Genomic DNA, 16,345 nt, shown 5'->3' with positions numbered 1-16,345 from the left:
TATTTTTGCAGATGTTACTTTTCTCGAAATAATATAGAAAACGTACTTAGTGTTACATTTATTTGAAACTTACTGTTATAATACGCGTAATATGCAGCAGTTGTTCATAGTAATCTTCTGATAATGCTAATGAGGCTACATATATTAACAAAAAAAAAAAAAACAATTTTTACGGCATGGCCAGACAAACATGGTCATAAGTTAATCTGGCCTAAACTATTGTATAGACCGTTGTTTCTTAACCTATGGTCCGCAGACGCCAGGGGATTCTGAATCTATGAATAAATAAACGTTAATTTCTATATAAGTCTCGTAATCACTACGACTAAATATTACTAATATTGTTCCAAAAAAGCTGCACCAATCTTCACATTACTAAAATAGTGTCATTTTTTTATAATTCTTCTCTTGAAATTGGTTTGATCTTCTACGGAAATTACAGAGTAAATTTACAATAACAAAATAGTTAAGACAGTAGTTCCCATAAGATATGGTGGTTTAAGGTTTAAATCCCACTAAGTTTGCTTATTTATCCATCGTTACTTAAAATACGTTTTAAAAATCAAGCTATCAATATATAAACATGCAAATTCGAATAATATAAACTAAAATATGCTGTGACCATAAATACTTATTCTAAAAATCGATATAAAAATAACTAAACACAACATAGTCCTGTAACAGTGATATAAAATTAAAAAAATAACTAACCTTCTGAATATAACACAACAGAAATGATCTTTGCTTAAATAAACTTAGTATAACAATTATAATATTTTTTAAGGTTAACAATTCAGAAAGAATAGATTCAACTCTATACAGCTTGTTATCCGAACTTTATAATCACACAAATAAAGGTGTATTTTTTTACGTTTATTAATAACCAAAAAGTAAGTACTTTTTTCGTAATGAATCGGAATCCGAGTACAAAACATTATCTCAGTACAAGATATACATATATGTTATTATAATATATAAAGAAGATTTATACAGATCTAATAGCTTAACATTCTTGCTGAATGTTTTGTTAAATTTGATTAATTAAGCCTAATCTATCTAACAGATAGATACTTCAAACTGTTACAGACATATTATGGCACTAGACTAAAAAAAAACACTTGGTATAGCACAATCCAATAATACTAATCGACAGGTGAGTACCTGGTACAATATTCTATAGTTATATTAAATATGTAATTGATCGCTGTCTGTACATGAGAAATAAATATAAGAAAGGAAACTAAATAAAGAACCCATTTATGTTATAAATCCCAAAAAGTAAATTGTAAGATTTTAACGTTATTGTTTGATACCGTTTATGCGCGTAAATTTCAGAAACGATTTAACTGATTTAGGTGCTGGTTTCACTAATGTTTTATGGTAAGGTAATAAGTTTCACTTCAAATTTAGTTTATTTTATTTCAATCAGTTTACAAACATAAAAGCTACAAATTATATTGTTTATCTGAATATTTCGGGTACGAAATCACCGACTTAGCTATTCACTATAAATATATGTCTAGGTACCCTGTAATTTTAACACTTACTCATTTATGAGGAAAATCTACCTATACAGTTTGTTAAACAACCTGCTAATTGCAAAAAGAAATATACAAACGACGTTATACAGTCTTGCTCTAATAATAGCCAAATAGACAGATTCAGGACAGTTATAGTAAGAGTATAACAATTATAGTAAAATAACAAAATATTTCTTAACAGCGATCAAGATTGTTTATTAGTCTAGAACCCTAAGTGAATAAATGATCATGAAAAACTAACCTAATTATATGAATAATTGTTATGATTTTCATTTTGCCCTTAACTGATACATTCTCTCTGCCTATTCCACCACTAAACGGATAGTATATCTGGCAATCTATTCAGGTCTGATCAATTCTTATATTGTATCAATTGATACATAATATTCGTAATGTAACCAATACCTACTGTGTTTCAACACAACCAACCATACATCTTTGCAACGACCCTTAGTATGTCTTAACATAATATTCACCCCCATGTATCCAATACTTTGTTGCACATGTTCAAATAGAACTTAGGCGTCAATATCTGGCTGTACTGTACGCTATCTTTTGAAAACATTACAGCTGCCGCCATAGTTGTTGGGTTCGTTTCCATATACTTACGCAACACTGTTTCGAGTTCCGCAACACACAGATTATTTTGAATATAAAAATCTTTTGAAAGGCGAAAGCAAACCTCCCAAAGATTTGTATCAACAGGAAATAAACTGATACACTTGTCAATAATCTCGGCCGCTTTAGGAGATATATCATCTTGAGGTATATTTGGGTTACATTTCGATATTCCATCATTTGGAAAGTACAGAAGTTCATCACAGCAGCAATGCAAATGTATGTAAGTTGAGGGGTCAATTTCTGGACATTCTTTTTCATTGAGAATTGTCAATGAAATTTCTTTAATACGTTTTAGCATTGTACTTAGAATGGCCATTTTAAGTTCATCCTTCAGTGGATATTTTCTCTCTTTATCTAAAATGTCACCTTTTAGTTCTGTGTGAGTGACATAAATTCGATTTTCTTGTGGTGCACATTTTAAATTATCCAAAAATAATTTAAGGCAATCCGAATACAGTTGGTTATAGTAGGCCAATTTAGCTGAGACATTTAAATTTGAGCATAAACTGTCTTGATTGATCCATGGTTTTAGTAACAGAATAAGATCGTCAGCCCATGATGTTTTATCGAAGTCCTCCAAGGAATTCAATGGATTCATTCGAGGACCAATATTATCACGTTTTTTATCTTCCAGTTCAAAGGGGAACATGATATCTAATCTATCTATGGGTTGAAACAGGAACTTATTGCTCAATCGGTTCGTTGGTATTTTAATTACACGTTTAGTAGTCTTCATCATAAAAACGCGATTGGTCTCTTTATCTTTCTCGCCGTTGCTCTGTTACAAATAACAAACAGAAGTCAGATATATCTAATATCGTCTGCACAAGAAATGAATTCCAAACTTTATGTATGGCTTAAATTAAAATTTACAAATAACTTTGTTGGCATACGGTAAGATTTGCCGTAAATAAAAAATATTATGTTTCTATAGCGACGGAAACAAAAGCAAGATAAGTCTTTTACTTTATACAATAAAGTTTAAATAAATACAATTGCGTAATTTAAAGCGAAGCCAAGCATATACATTCTAGGCATATAATACAGCGAATTAAATTGGTACAATGTTGAAACAGTAAAAGCCACTTTAAAAACATTATTTGCCCACTAATAAAACAAAATTAAATTTCCGTAACTGCGATAAGAAATTATATTAATTAGCAGTTCACTGCACAAATGTGTAACAATAGCAAAGGAAATTAATATTGGGTAAGAGAAGAAATTGTATAGCATAATAATAATGATGAGTACCAACCTGTAAGTGAGCATTGCCACATGCATAAATTTTTCCGTCATCATCCACAAATATCGTGAAGTCTCCACCGCAAGCGACTAACACTTGAGTGGTTACATTCGGATTTTCAATTTCTGGTGTTTTGGCAATATCAGTTTTTTCAGTTGCCTCAGTTTCTGAGCGGATTTTTATTTCTGTAGGGATCACCACTTGTTTTCTATCACCACTCCCTTAAAAATAATATAATACACAGATTAAAAAATAAAGAGATCTCTGATAATCCTTTCGTCCTGATAATTTTGTACATTCATATTTCTTTAGTACTTATAAAAGGCCAGTTGAAGGTTATTAATGAAGAAAAACACACACAGATATATGAATAATAACACACAAAATATAAAAAAATATAAAAATTACGTTAACAGTATACTATTTATCAATAATGTAAACACTTGACTTGTGAATGCTAACTAAAAACCAAATTTGCATCTTTCAACGATTAATTCTTAATAAATTATGCTTACCTAATTGTCCATCGAAGTTTAAGCCCCAAGAATATATAGTGCCGTAGTTATCGACTATGCATGAATGATGCCAGCCTGCTGCCAACTACAAAATGATTTTCGTATAATTTTACAAGTAACATAGTACATTTACACAATCAAATAAAAATAACGGCAACTTTAAGAATGATCATCAAAGGATTTTTTTTCAATAATTGTGGTAAGGAACATACAATTATATTAGGGTATACAACCTTAGTTAAGTACTTTTTGTAACTATTTTTGCACAATAAACTTATTATTATATTGTGCCTCTCGGAGGGAGTGTGAGGACATGCAAACTCACCCTTACGACCTGTCCGCGTACGTTGTGCGTGTCGACGAGTTGCGGTAACAAGTGCGGCTCGTACGGGGGGACGGGGATGACGGGCGGCGCGGGCTCGGCGGGCGGGGAGTGTCCGGCCGCCAAGCCCGCAGACTGACGCGCATGCGTCGCGCGGACTTGCTGCGGACTCGCGCCCCAACACCACACCTCTCCTTTCGTTGTTAACACCAGCTACGATAACAGCAAAAATCTTTACATAATATAAAACAAAGTCGATGCCGCAGTCTATTCGCTTTTATCTTTTAAATTACGCAACAGATTTTAATAGAATTTTCAGCAGTAGAGTCTCCAACCAACGTCCTATCACCTTCAGGACTACTTGCCGAAAGGAGTGGTGTATCGGATCTACCGTGGCAGATTATCTTCGTCAGTGCCTGAATACAGATATAATTTATATTTTATTATTTCATATGTATTATAGGGTATTTCTAATATGGGCAATACGTAGCTCGGATCAAATAAGTAAATTTTCAACACACTTGCTCGTAAAGTGGATTTAATTTCATCGGTTTTCTATATACAAAGCAGCTCAAACACGCGTGCGTTATAAACGCAAATAGTGAAGTTATATTTTATAACTACACTATTTTCTATTTTTTTTATTATAAATTTTCACCCGTCAGTAGTAACTTATTCTACGATGGTGTCAACATATGGTGTGATGGTAAATAGTTACCGTAGCCTATGGATGCCTGAGAGACCAGGGGTATCACGTGCGCATTACCCACCCTTAAGAAACCTTAATACCCTTCTTAAAACAAACTCTGCTGCAGTCTCATGAGTAAACCTCAGCAAAGAATTCATTCCCAAATCTAAGTGTACGCAGGAGGAAGCTCCTCTGAAACCGCACTGTCCGAAACCACTTCGTTTCTAACCTATAAATTCCCTGTCAACATCCATTAAAAAAAATAAAGTCGTGTGTCGGTAGCGTACGTTGTGGAAGTATCCGACGGCGAGCGAGCGCGCGGGCCCGGCGGCGGGCGGCAGCGCGACGCGCACGGGCAGCGAGCTCTTGTGGCGCGCGCCGCCGCCCAGCTGACCGAACACGCCCGCGCCCATCGCCCACACCTCGCCGCCCACCGTCACCACCACAGTGTGGCACGCGCCGCATCCCACCGCGCACACCTACAAACACATTACCTGCCTTTATACGTATGCTGTTACACGCGCCAATAGTCACGAAGGAAAGAATGTGCATATAAATGTAGACAAATTAATAAAAGATACATTTTACTATAAATACATAACTATGAAGATACATTTGTTTTAAACAGCAGCAGGAAAGTTTTCTGCTCGCTCTTGTGCGCAGCACAATGAATAGTAGATTTTAAAAAAGCGTGAATATTCAAAAGTGCATAAATTTAAGTTTATTTCAATACAGACTATTTCACCAATAATTTTGTTTGGCTGCTGTTTAAGGCCTAAAAGGTAAGAAAATGATGGCAATAATCATTTTAACTTTTACTACGTTAAATACAATTTCTTAAGTTAAAAATTAATAGTATAATTGCGTATTACAAATTACCTTCCTACCCTGAAGTTTTGTGACTAACTGTGGCACCGATTGGCAGTCTATAGTTCCAAGACCCAGTTGACCGTGAATACCCCATCTAATAAAAATACAAAATATCTCTTATAACAAGTGAGATTGTATGCACTTCTAAAATTTGTTTTGCCAACTTGGTAGGTTTTTTTTATTTAAAGCAATTTATACCTCGACTTTATTTGAATAATATTAGCTCCACTCTAAAAATTTAATATATAAAAATATTTTGTTGTTGTTAGTGTCTTTTAATATAAGGTGCTGTCAATAGTTTTTAGAGAAATTTGTTAAGTTACTACATTCATATTAGGTTAACGATTGTGTGTATAGGTATAAGGTGTGAGGAACTAAACCCGCGACCATCGGAAGTAAACCGCTAGACCATAGATGCGTACCCCCAGGTGTAGAGGCGGCCGCCCCGGTCGAGCGCGGCGGAGTGGTAGTGGCCGGCGGCCAGCGCCACCAGCGGCGCCGCCCAGCGCCGCACCACCGCCAGCGCCCGCCCGCCCGCGCGAGCCGCCCACCCCGCGCCGCCCGCCCACGCCGCGCCCACGCCCAGCTGACCGAACCTGTTGTCGCCCGCCGCGTACACCTACACCCCGCACATTCATAACACATTCTATAAATAGTGCTCATAACCAAAATATAACCCTGTAATAGCATATACTCCATACATATACTCCATACTTATACGCCCACACGTTTATAACAACGACAACACATTTTAAAATTAGTAATCGTAACCAAAAATACCCTTGTAATAGCAATAATATCTTTACACAAATTCAAATTCAACAATAATTTATGAATGTAGGACCTTTTAGCCACTTATGAATGTCAAGTTTTTTATATTATTATAATATTTTTAGTTTATTATAATATTTTCCCTACCGTACAACGTTATCTAGTTCCAAACTAAGCAGAGTAGGGTACCGATTGATAGAAATAACACTTTTTTTGGTGGTCTAGAAATAGATCACAAATAATATATGCAGAAAGTAAGAGGAAATCACATTTACATATACATACACATATATAAAAAACAACTACTTACCCCATTTTCAGTGAGCATGAGTGTGTGATGTCTACCACATGCCACCTCCACGACTCTTCCAATAATTTCTGTATTGACTGGAGTATTAGCCATAAATATCCTCGCATTCCCTTCGTCGGCCACTGCCCAATGTGCCAGACCACAACTCAAAGATCTCTTAGGAGCAAAATGATTCTTCCAAGTCTCAGGAGCTTGTGTTACTTCTAAATGTATATCAGGACATGGGTGACGAGATTCGATAGTACACACGACGTGCATAAACGTCGATATTAAATCTATCATTCTTGTAGTCTTAAACAAAAAAGAAATATATACAATAAAACTTACTTAAACTGTCAACAACATAATGGTAAATCAATTAAGTTCATTAATTATGAGTAACTTAGTACTTACATAAACTGATGTTATACCCTGTTTCATATCACGAATAACAGGGCGTAATTGATCTTGTAAAGGATTCATCCACAAGCACAGCTCCTAAAATAATAGAATATAACGATACGATACGATATAATGTAACACCCATGATATACCACTAATGTGTTACCATTCTGATAGACAAATAGATGTTATTTATCTTATCCTGCAATTTCACTTCTTAATCATCCTTCAACCGAAACACACCGTGTGTCTTACCGTGTATATGTATATACACGGTAAGCAGACGGCTTTACAATGTATACACTATATTTAAATGAGTATTATATAGAGTAGGAATATAATTAATTCAGTCTTAACAGTAAATAATTAGAAGGTAAATAAAAGTAAACAAAATAAAGTAAACAAAATAATGGTACACAAATAAAATAGATTTAAAACATGTCAGTCTATTAGTTTTTGCTAATCTCTGATTTTGACTGATTTTAGGACTTTCACTTGCAGATAGATAAGAATATAAGGGGTAACTTAGGCTACTATTATTTTAGAAATGTTATTTATTTTAATAAAATTAACGTTGCATGCGGACGTAGACCTAGGTAACAGTTATATTAATAAAAAACTCGATATTTCCACTAGGTTGCACTAACCGTGGTCACGACGAAATTCAGTACGATTTTAAGATTCATTTTATAATTTGCATTAACATTATTAATTTTTAAAGTTTTAAAGTACCTAAAATTATTAATACTTAGTTACCTTCAATATTGTTGTATCCAACGTATAACACTTTCCCACAATAAAGTCGAAGAGCCATTGAGCGTTTTCTTCAAGCAGTAGAGGTACAAGGCACGGCTCTCGTATCAAACAGCCGAGTGCGCCTCTACATATATCTTTGCGGGACTTTATGGCTGCCAGTAATAGATGTGGAGAGCCACAATGGATGCTGAACATTGGAAGTATATCCCATAGGCCTAATCCTGCGGCTACCGAAGATAATTCAAGCAACTCTGTAGTACTTAGTGAGGTATATTTTGTATTCCTGTAAATAATAATTCATTTTTCTGTTTCACATTTATTACGCATTATCTATGTTTTATACAGTTAACTTGGAATTTTAAAACAAATATAAACAAAACATTCTACAAAACAAATCTATTTCTACAAATACATACAAAGTAAACACGAACAGACAAAAAAAATAGCCTGAAAGAAAAGGACAATATAATTCAATAGGTTTAATTAAAAGTTTTTGTGATGAGTCTGCGTTCTGAATGAGTGGTAGAAAAAAGATATCACTATTCAAAAGTGCTTGTATATAGTTTATTTGAATAAAGATTATTTGTATACCTACTATTATACTATTCACTCCATTTTATTTCTTTATATACAATCCTCCTTGAGATCATAATGTTAAATTATTTTTATTTGGAATATTACTTTTATCAGGAATAACTTTAAAAGGTAGGACTAAAACTCACGTGTCAAATTTCCTTTCGGGATTAGTTCCCATTTTTAGGAGAACTGCTAATAATTTTATAGTAATAGCTGCATTTCCTAGACTACCCATGTTATTAACGTGTCTATACGTAGACAATTCATTCATTCTTCCAAAAGCTCCCAAACGAGCTACCCATCCATCTGGTTGGCTCTGAAATATAAGACATTTACTGTATTAATGTAATATTATTTATTATTCTCAATAAATATTCGAGTTTTTATAGTTGATAGCATTACAGTAAATGCATGTTTCAGTTGTTCAATGCTATACATACCGTAATTATTACGAAAATCTATACGATAATATTATAAAAGGGGTATTATGAGTGTGGATAATCGAGATAATGTCCAATTCTACTAATTTTAAAAATACATACTTTTGAATTTTTAGAATACTTTTCGCATTGAATAGCCCAGTTATCTATAGCCCAGTCATCACGCTACAGCCAATAGGAACGGGTCGGCAAACTATGGCAAAAATTGGGAAGAAGTCAAGCAAAATCGTTTGTACTGTGGGAAGGACAGGGAAGGAGTAAAACAATAATCAATATTGCGGAACATAATTTATGGTTTAAGCCGCATATTGCATATTTAGACATAAACTATAAAATAATGTTCTAAAAGAACAAAAATGCATTGTATGTACAAATGAGAGTAGAGTGCGCGACCAACCTGCGACAGCGAGTAGAGATACTGTGCGGTAGCGATGTTGCCTCGCGACATTAGCATGTCGGCAGAACCCCGTAAAACAGCCGGCAGAGGCGCAGCTAATGCCCCCGCTGAAAACTCAGCTCCTTCACCGCCACGTATTATCAGCCCCACTAACCACTCGCATGGCTCAGACCTGGGGATTAGCATTTTTTTTTTATACCACGTAGATAATCAAGCATACGGCTCATCTGATGGTCATTTCATATAGGCAGGAATAATATCGCATATAGGAACTCAGTGTAAAGATTCGAAGAATATACCTTTACTAGCCATTTCTCATTGTCTGTCTTTTTTATTCAAACAAAAGGCAGTCTATTTCAGTCCTCGTGATACAAAGTTTTAAATAATGATTTAAAAGAGGTAGGTACTCGTTTACCATCAGATGGGTCGTATACTTGTTTAACACCATCGTAGTATAAGAAATTGCCTACCTTCATGCCAAATTTCATTAAGTTGAGTTTAGTAATTTAAGCCATGAAAAGGTAACAAGCAGATAGCACACATGTTACTGAATATATTTACCACTTACACAGTGTGAAATACATAGGCACCGCAACTCGTTATAATTAGGCAAGGTTCGATGGCAAACCGGGGTAGTTCTAAATCACGCAAAAAGGTCGGCTCGCGCCAACCTGGCGTCGCTGTGACCAGCTCTTTTGCAGACATCAAATGAGCTCGACGAACATCGCCTATTAACTCCACAGTCCACATATAGGAGGATTCTCGCTTTGGACCTGATAATGGATCAACCTGTGTAATAGATTATGAATATAATATATGAATATATTATTTTTAATATATTATTTTTTCCTGTGTGGAACTAGACAATTATATAGTTATATGTGTTTATAGACCTCCAAATAGTGATTATAATTTATTTGAAGAGGTAATGGAGGATATTTTAAAAAGAGTATTTAATATTAACAAAAAAATTATAGTGTGTGGTGATTTCAATGTTGACATTTTATCACATAATACCACAAAAACTAAATTAATGAGTTTATTTCAATCCTTTGACTTGAGTAATGTCTTCCACGAACCCACTCGTATCACTGCCACGTCTGCTACTTGCTTGGATAACATATTTAGCAACAGTGAGTATTTAGATAAAATAATAATAAACAACCTTCCTTCTGATCACTGTGGTCAAATAGTTATTTTTCCAAATCACTTAAACAAAATTGGGAAAATTAATTTATTAAAAAGAGACTTGACTAGTTATAAGATAAATAAATTTAAAATATCAGTTCGTAGTAAATTAGATTTTTATCTTCCATCTAATGAACCTAACAAACTTTATACAGATTTCTTCAATATTGTTTCTAACGAATATAATAAGGCTTTTAACAAAAAAACTATCAGTATTATTAACAAAACAAAATTTTCAGAATGGGCTACAAAGGGAATTCTTAAAAGTAGAAATATATTATTTGATTTATATGCTCAAAAAAAATACCGTTTCGATAGTACATTCGTAAATTATGTAAAAAGATACTCAAAAACTTTTAAAAAGGTATGTAATGTAGCAAAGTCTAATTATCTAAATAAAAAAATTAAAGAGTCCAAGGATAAGATAAGGACAGTGTGGAATATTATTAACAAAGAAACTGGCAAAGTTAAAAGTCCATATAACGATTTTACGCTAAATTATAATGATAAACTAGTAACGTCCACAAAAGAAATTGTCAATATTTTTGAAAATTTTTTCGCTAATATTCCAACTGATATTACTTCCTCTTTGGACTCTTCTCCTGGTACAGCTAAATCATTCCTTATTGATAATGTTGTTTCTTGTCCGGTTACATTTAAATTTACATTTATTGACATTGCTACAATTACTAAAACATTTCAACAATTAAATTTAAAAAATACTGAAGACCATTGGGGCATGTCTGTTAAAGTTATTAACACCGCTATAGATGTTATTGCTCCATATTTAGTAATTATTTTCAATAAATGTATTTCTGACGGTGTTTTTCCCAATTTAATGAAACATAGCAAAATAACTCCACTCTTTAAGTCAGGAGAAAAAACTGTGGTAGGTAATTATAGGCCTATATCTATCTTACCAGTATTGAGTAAAGTGTTTGAAAAAATTATGCTCAATCAAATGCTACAACACTTTAAAGTAAATAAACTGCTTCACAGTCGACAATTTGGTTTCACGGCCGGTAAATCAACTACTGATGCCGGTGTAGCTCTCATTAAATATATATTTGATTCTTGGGAGAGGTCTCAGGATGCAGTCGGTGTATTTTGCGATCTTTCAAAAGCATTTGATTGCGTTGAACATGAAACACTTTTGCTCAAACTTGAACATTACGGTATTAGATATGAAGCACAAAGCATGATGAAATCCTATCTAAATAATAGAATGCAAGTTGTCGAAATAAATGGTGTAAAGTCTGAAGGAACTAGTATTAAAATGGGTGTTCCTCAGGGCTCTATTTTAGGTCCTTTCTTATTTTTAGTTTACATAAATGATCTTCCTTATATGGTAGAAAAGATAGCTGCCATAGTTCTGTTTGCTGATGATACTTCATTAGTATTCAAAGTCAATCGACATATTGATGATTTGGACGAAGTAAACGGTGCTCTTTCTTATGTTTTAAAATGGTTTACGGCTAATAATATGTTACTAAATGTATCAAATTTACTCTCCCCAATGTAAGGCCGGTAGATTCAAAAATCATGTTGGACAATAAACCTATTAATTTTGTGGATGATACTGTATTTCTAGGTATCACATTAGATTCCAAGTTGCAATGGGGTGCCCATATTACTAAATTAGCGAGTCGACTTAGTTCTGCCGCTTATGCGGTAAGAAGAATTAGACAATTAACAGACGTGGCAACGGCTAAACTTGTGTACTTTAGCTATTTCCATAGCATTATGTCGTATGGTATTTTGTTATGGGGCAAAGCAGCTGATATAAATACAATATTTATTTTACAAAAGAGGGCCATTCGCTCCATTTATAGCATGGGTTCCAGGGAGTCTTTGCGAGAGTGCTTTAAGGAATCAAATATCCTCACCGTTGCTTCTCAATATATTTATGAAAACATCATGTACGCCAGGAAGAATATAGACAGTTTCAAAAGAGTTAGTGATTGCACTAATAAAAGCTTACGTAACAATAACAAACTGATTTTACCTAAATGTCGTTTGGCTAAAGTTAGTAATTCGTTTTATGGCAATTGCGTAAGTATTTACAATAAAATACCAGAGTCTGTTATAAATCTGCCAGAAAAAAAGATTTAAATGTCAAATAAAACACTTCCTTTGCAAAAAAGCTTACTATAAAATTGAAGAATTCGTTAACGATAATAATGTTTTTGTAGAAAAATTTTAAATACATAGCACTGACAATATTATCTGATTACACTAATAATGAGTGCGTAGCGATTTCTATGTTGATTGTCGCATGCCTCTTACTTGTTACACTGTAATTATTTATATAAAAAAACATCTATCAAAAAGAGCAACACACAAGTTTCTTGCTCATTCTTCTTGTGATGAATCTGCATTCCGAATGAGTGGTAGAATCAAAATATGACTATTCAAAAGTGCTTGTAATGAGTTTATTTGAATAAAGATTATTTCTATTTCTATTTCTATTTAAGAGAAAGTATTTATTTAGTAAGCTTAGTACCTGAATTACAGAATAGCTTGCACTGTGAATCTCCAACTGATTTTTTTTCAGAAGATAAATGAGTCTTTGAGACCATAAGCCCTGTATATATAAGCCATCTTTCTTTATGCGAGGTCTAAAAGTTCTAGATGGTGTATGTTCTTCAGGGCTTTCAAGCTACAAAAAAAGTTTAAACAGTTTGAGCATTCGTTATGAAGTCTTATATCAATGCCTACAGAAAACAGAAGTTAAGTATAATATAAGGTCTCCATAAAAAAAGCAAACACGCAAAACTTACTATTAAAGTGCCTTCATTCAATTCAAATGCAGTTAGGAAATGTCTTCCATTTACATATTGGGCTGTGAGGGCCCAGTTGTTGGAGTCTTTACGAAACAATGGTAAATATTCAGTAGGTTTCAAAGCATGTTCGACTGTTTGTGTCTTATTATCATCTGAAAATATAAATGTTTTATTAACTAAACAAATCAATTACTAATAATTAAAAATGTTAATCAGCCCTTCAATGAGACTTCAGCAAAACTTTGGTTACAATCAAAATTAATTTAATATTTTGAATAAATAAAATATGTTTTCTAAACATTTACACATGCCCTGTAAATAATTAATTAAATCAACACTATATAGCTGAACTTTTTGAGAGTAATATTAATTAATAATTATGGGGGTGTCTTGGGTAACTCAATTATGTATAGATGAATAAAGTTACTGCTCAGTAAAATTTTACACTACATATATTTTCTCTAAATACAGTGAATCAATTATAATTAAAAATTGTAAATAAATAAAGCATTTAAATAAACCAATCAATCAAAATTATTGATGTTAGTTATAATAAAGCATGAGGATGACAATTTTAAAACTGTCCATCAATTGAAATTATGGGAATGTATGCAATATGTATCATAATTTTAAATTTAATAAATTATAAAAATACCTTTAGATCCTTGAATGAAAAATGTTATTTTATCTTTAGACAACTGTTTAATGAAAGACATAAAACTGTCTTTCTTGTCTTTGTCTATTTGAGCTCGTGTTTGCTGCAACCAATTGTACCCAAATGATCTGTGTTCTAGCACTAGCTTCCATTGTTGAGATTTACCATTAGATATCTGTAATGATACATAAACCTAAATCAATGTGTACTAATTTAAATTTAATGACTACCCTGTATGGGTTTTTGATGTCAATATTAAAATTAATTTTGTAAATATAATTAGACAATACAATATACAGTATAACAATAGTTTTCATTTCTGTCGTGTATTACTAACTTCAAATTGTAGTATGATCTTATATAGGTATCTTGATTAAGTGAAATCCAATCAGCATCCCCCTACAATATAAATAAAAGTGCTTACCAAAAGTGCTAACAGATCTAATGAGTCATCAAAACACATCTGCAAGTCAATAATTTCACTTGACACCTTGCATTCTGCAATGGTTTCCTGGGACTCCAAGGAATAAAATCTTATTGCACCTGACTAAAAGTTAAATACAATCCAATTAAATTAAAAATATAAAAAGCAAAAACAAAGGTTTTATGGCACACATTAAGATAATCAACTCCAAATTTGTATCTTTTTGTTTTGTTATGCAATATTAAAAATATATAGGAGATTCTCTGTCACATTTAATACTATTCCTACGGAAAGTACCACCCATTGATTGATGCATAAGAGGGGGTGACTAATTAAATTTACATATATTTTAATATTTGTATAAAGAATAAAATACAATGACTATCATGGTATTTTATTCTTAAATAATGTCCATTAAATGTGAGACTAGTCAGGAAAATAGGAATAAGTACATGATTTTTGTACAAAATCATTTTGCATAGCAGTTCATTACATTTATTTTAAACATATGTATATTGACTTAATGCCTACACATGTTTGTATCTAAACATATTATTATGTAATATAAATAACATTTTCCCACATTAACTGCCCTGACACCCAGATATGAACAGTGTTATTTGATTATTATTAAGTTAATTTATGTGAGGGTTCTTATGCAATTATTGCATAAGTACCTTCACATAAATTAACTTACAAATAATCAAAAATGAATATTAAAAAATTTTGCTTCCAATCTCAACCCAGATGGTCTTTTGAACTTTACAAACAACCCACTCAGCTGAAATCAACCTATCTGTTGTGGCAGTTACTAAAAAAAAAAATATTTGTAAACATTACTTTTAGGAATATAAAATGCACATACACTAAGACTACAGAGTTACTTGAATTATCATCAGTACACGCTAGGCTTGTGGGATCTTTTTATAATATCAAACATCCATTGTGGCTCTCCAGATCTATTACTGGTAGCCTTAAAGTCCAGCAAAGATATATGTATGGGTAAATAAAGCTAGACTATTTAAAAGAAAACATGATTCGCACAGCCCTATCCATTTTACACAGAATAAGCCACATATAAAAAAACAGACAACATGAATACAAATGACTGAATAATGTGAGGAATTGAACCTGCAACTATCAAAAGTAAGATGCTGTGCTATGACATTACACAACTGAGGTTATCACATTATATTGCCATTAAATGTTCTTACTGTTGTCAGTTTATGGTGTTGTACAAACAATCATACTTTTTCTTCTTTACACTTTTTATAGCTAGTAAACTTAAGTCATAATCTTACCTTCGAACCAACAATTATTATATTCTGAGACTCCTTTGTCAACCACCAAACAACTGATGAAGGTTTTGGATTACTTTCGAAAGGCAAAACAGTTACACTAGATAACGACCATTTGCAATCAAATGTATTTTCTGGTACAAATATCGGCAAGAAAGGAATGAGCAATACTTTATGATCGCTTAATAATAAAAGCCATGTACCGCTGGGTTCGAAACACATAGAATGAATAGGATTATCAAAAAAATCCCAATCATAATTATTCTGAAACCGTTCACCTCGAGCATTAATGTACATAAATACCAACTCTTTGCCACTAGAAAATGCGAAGTGTTTGTTTAGTCCCACTTCGTAGAAACTATACGTATCAATATCAAGATGTAATAAAACGTCCAATTTAAATAGGCCGGAAAAATCCAAGTGTTCACCAAATTGTCCCATCTTCGCAGTAAGAGTTATAAAGAATCAATTATTCATAACATGTCCGATACAATCAATCCCATACTATTACAATTGATTACTATGTATATATTTTTTCTCAAACTATGCTATGCTAATGCAATTTC

The 16,345-nt window shown here is 32.9% G+C and overlaps 1 protein-coding gene across 1 annotated transcript; it reads right to left on the bottom strand.

Annotated features, from left to right (window-relative positions):
* Positions 1-1,933: 1,933 nt before the first annotated feature.
* Positions 1,934-16,305, bottom strand: LOC131852328 (uncharacterized). Its single transcript, XM_059202997.1, has 18 exons — positions 15,783-16,305; positions 14,482-14,604; positions 14,058-14,232; positions 13,400-13,554; positions 13,123-13,278; positions 10,000-10,220; positions 9,432-9,603; positions 8,741-8,910; positions 8,019-8,301; positions 7,275-7,358; positions 6,882-7,172; positions 6,223-6,419; positions 5,810-5,894; positions 5,218-5,409; positions 4,246-4,455; positions 3,921-4,005; positions 3,418-3,626; positions 1,934-2,940 (listed from the first exon to the last, which is right to left on the bottom strand). Exons 1-18 carry the CDS (start codon positions 16,218-16,220, stop codon positions 2,014-2,016), a joined length of 4,173 nt encoding a protein of 1,390 aa, XP_059058980.1. The 5' UTR covers positions 16,221-16,305; the 3' UTR covers positions 1,934-2,013.
* Between the last annotated feature and the right edge of the window lie 40 nt (positions 16,306-16,345).

Source organism: Achroia grisella, unplaced genomic scaffold (assembly GCF_030625045.1).
Source record: "Achroia grisella isolate CSIRO2021 unplaced genomic scaffold, CSIRO_AGI_Agris_v1 utg1179, whole genome shotgun sequence".
In the NCBI taxonomy this organism is placed as follows: Eukaryota; Metazoa; Arthropoda; class Insecta; order Lepidoptera; family Pyralidae; genus Achroia; species Achroia grisella.
Note: the sequence above shows the minus strand (reverse complement) of the source record. Positions and strands in the feature narration are given on the sequence as shown.

What these genes read in the sequence shown, in the direction of transcription:
- LOC131852328 (XM_059202997.1), bottom strand. Translation starts at nt 16,220, where the DNA reads ATGGGACAATTTGGTGAACACTTGGATTTTTCCGGCCTATTTAAATTG. An exon ending in GCCTATGTATTTCACACTGT is followed by an intron (nt 9,604 to 9,999) that starts GTAAGTGGTAAA and finishes GCTAATCCCCAG; the next exon opens with GTCTGAGCCATGCGAGTGGT. An exon ending in AGGGTATAACATCAGTTTAT is followed by an intron (nt 7,173 to 7,274) that starts GTAAGTACTAAG and finishes TTTTTGTTTAAG; the next exon opens with ACTACAAGAATGATAGATTT.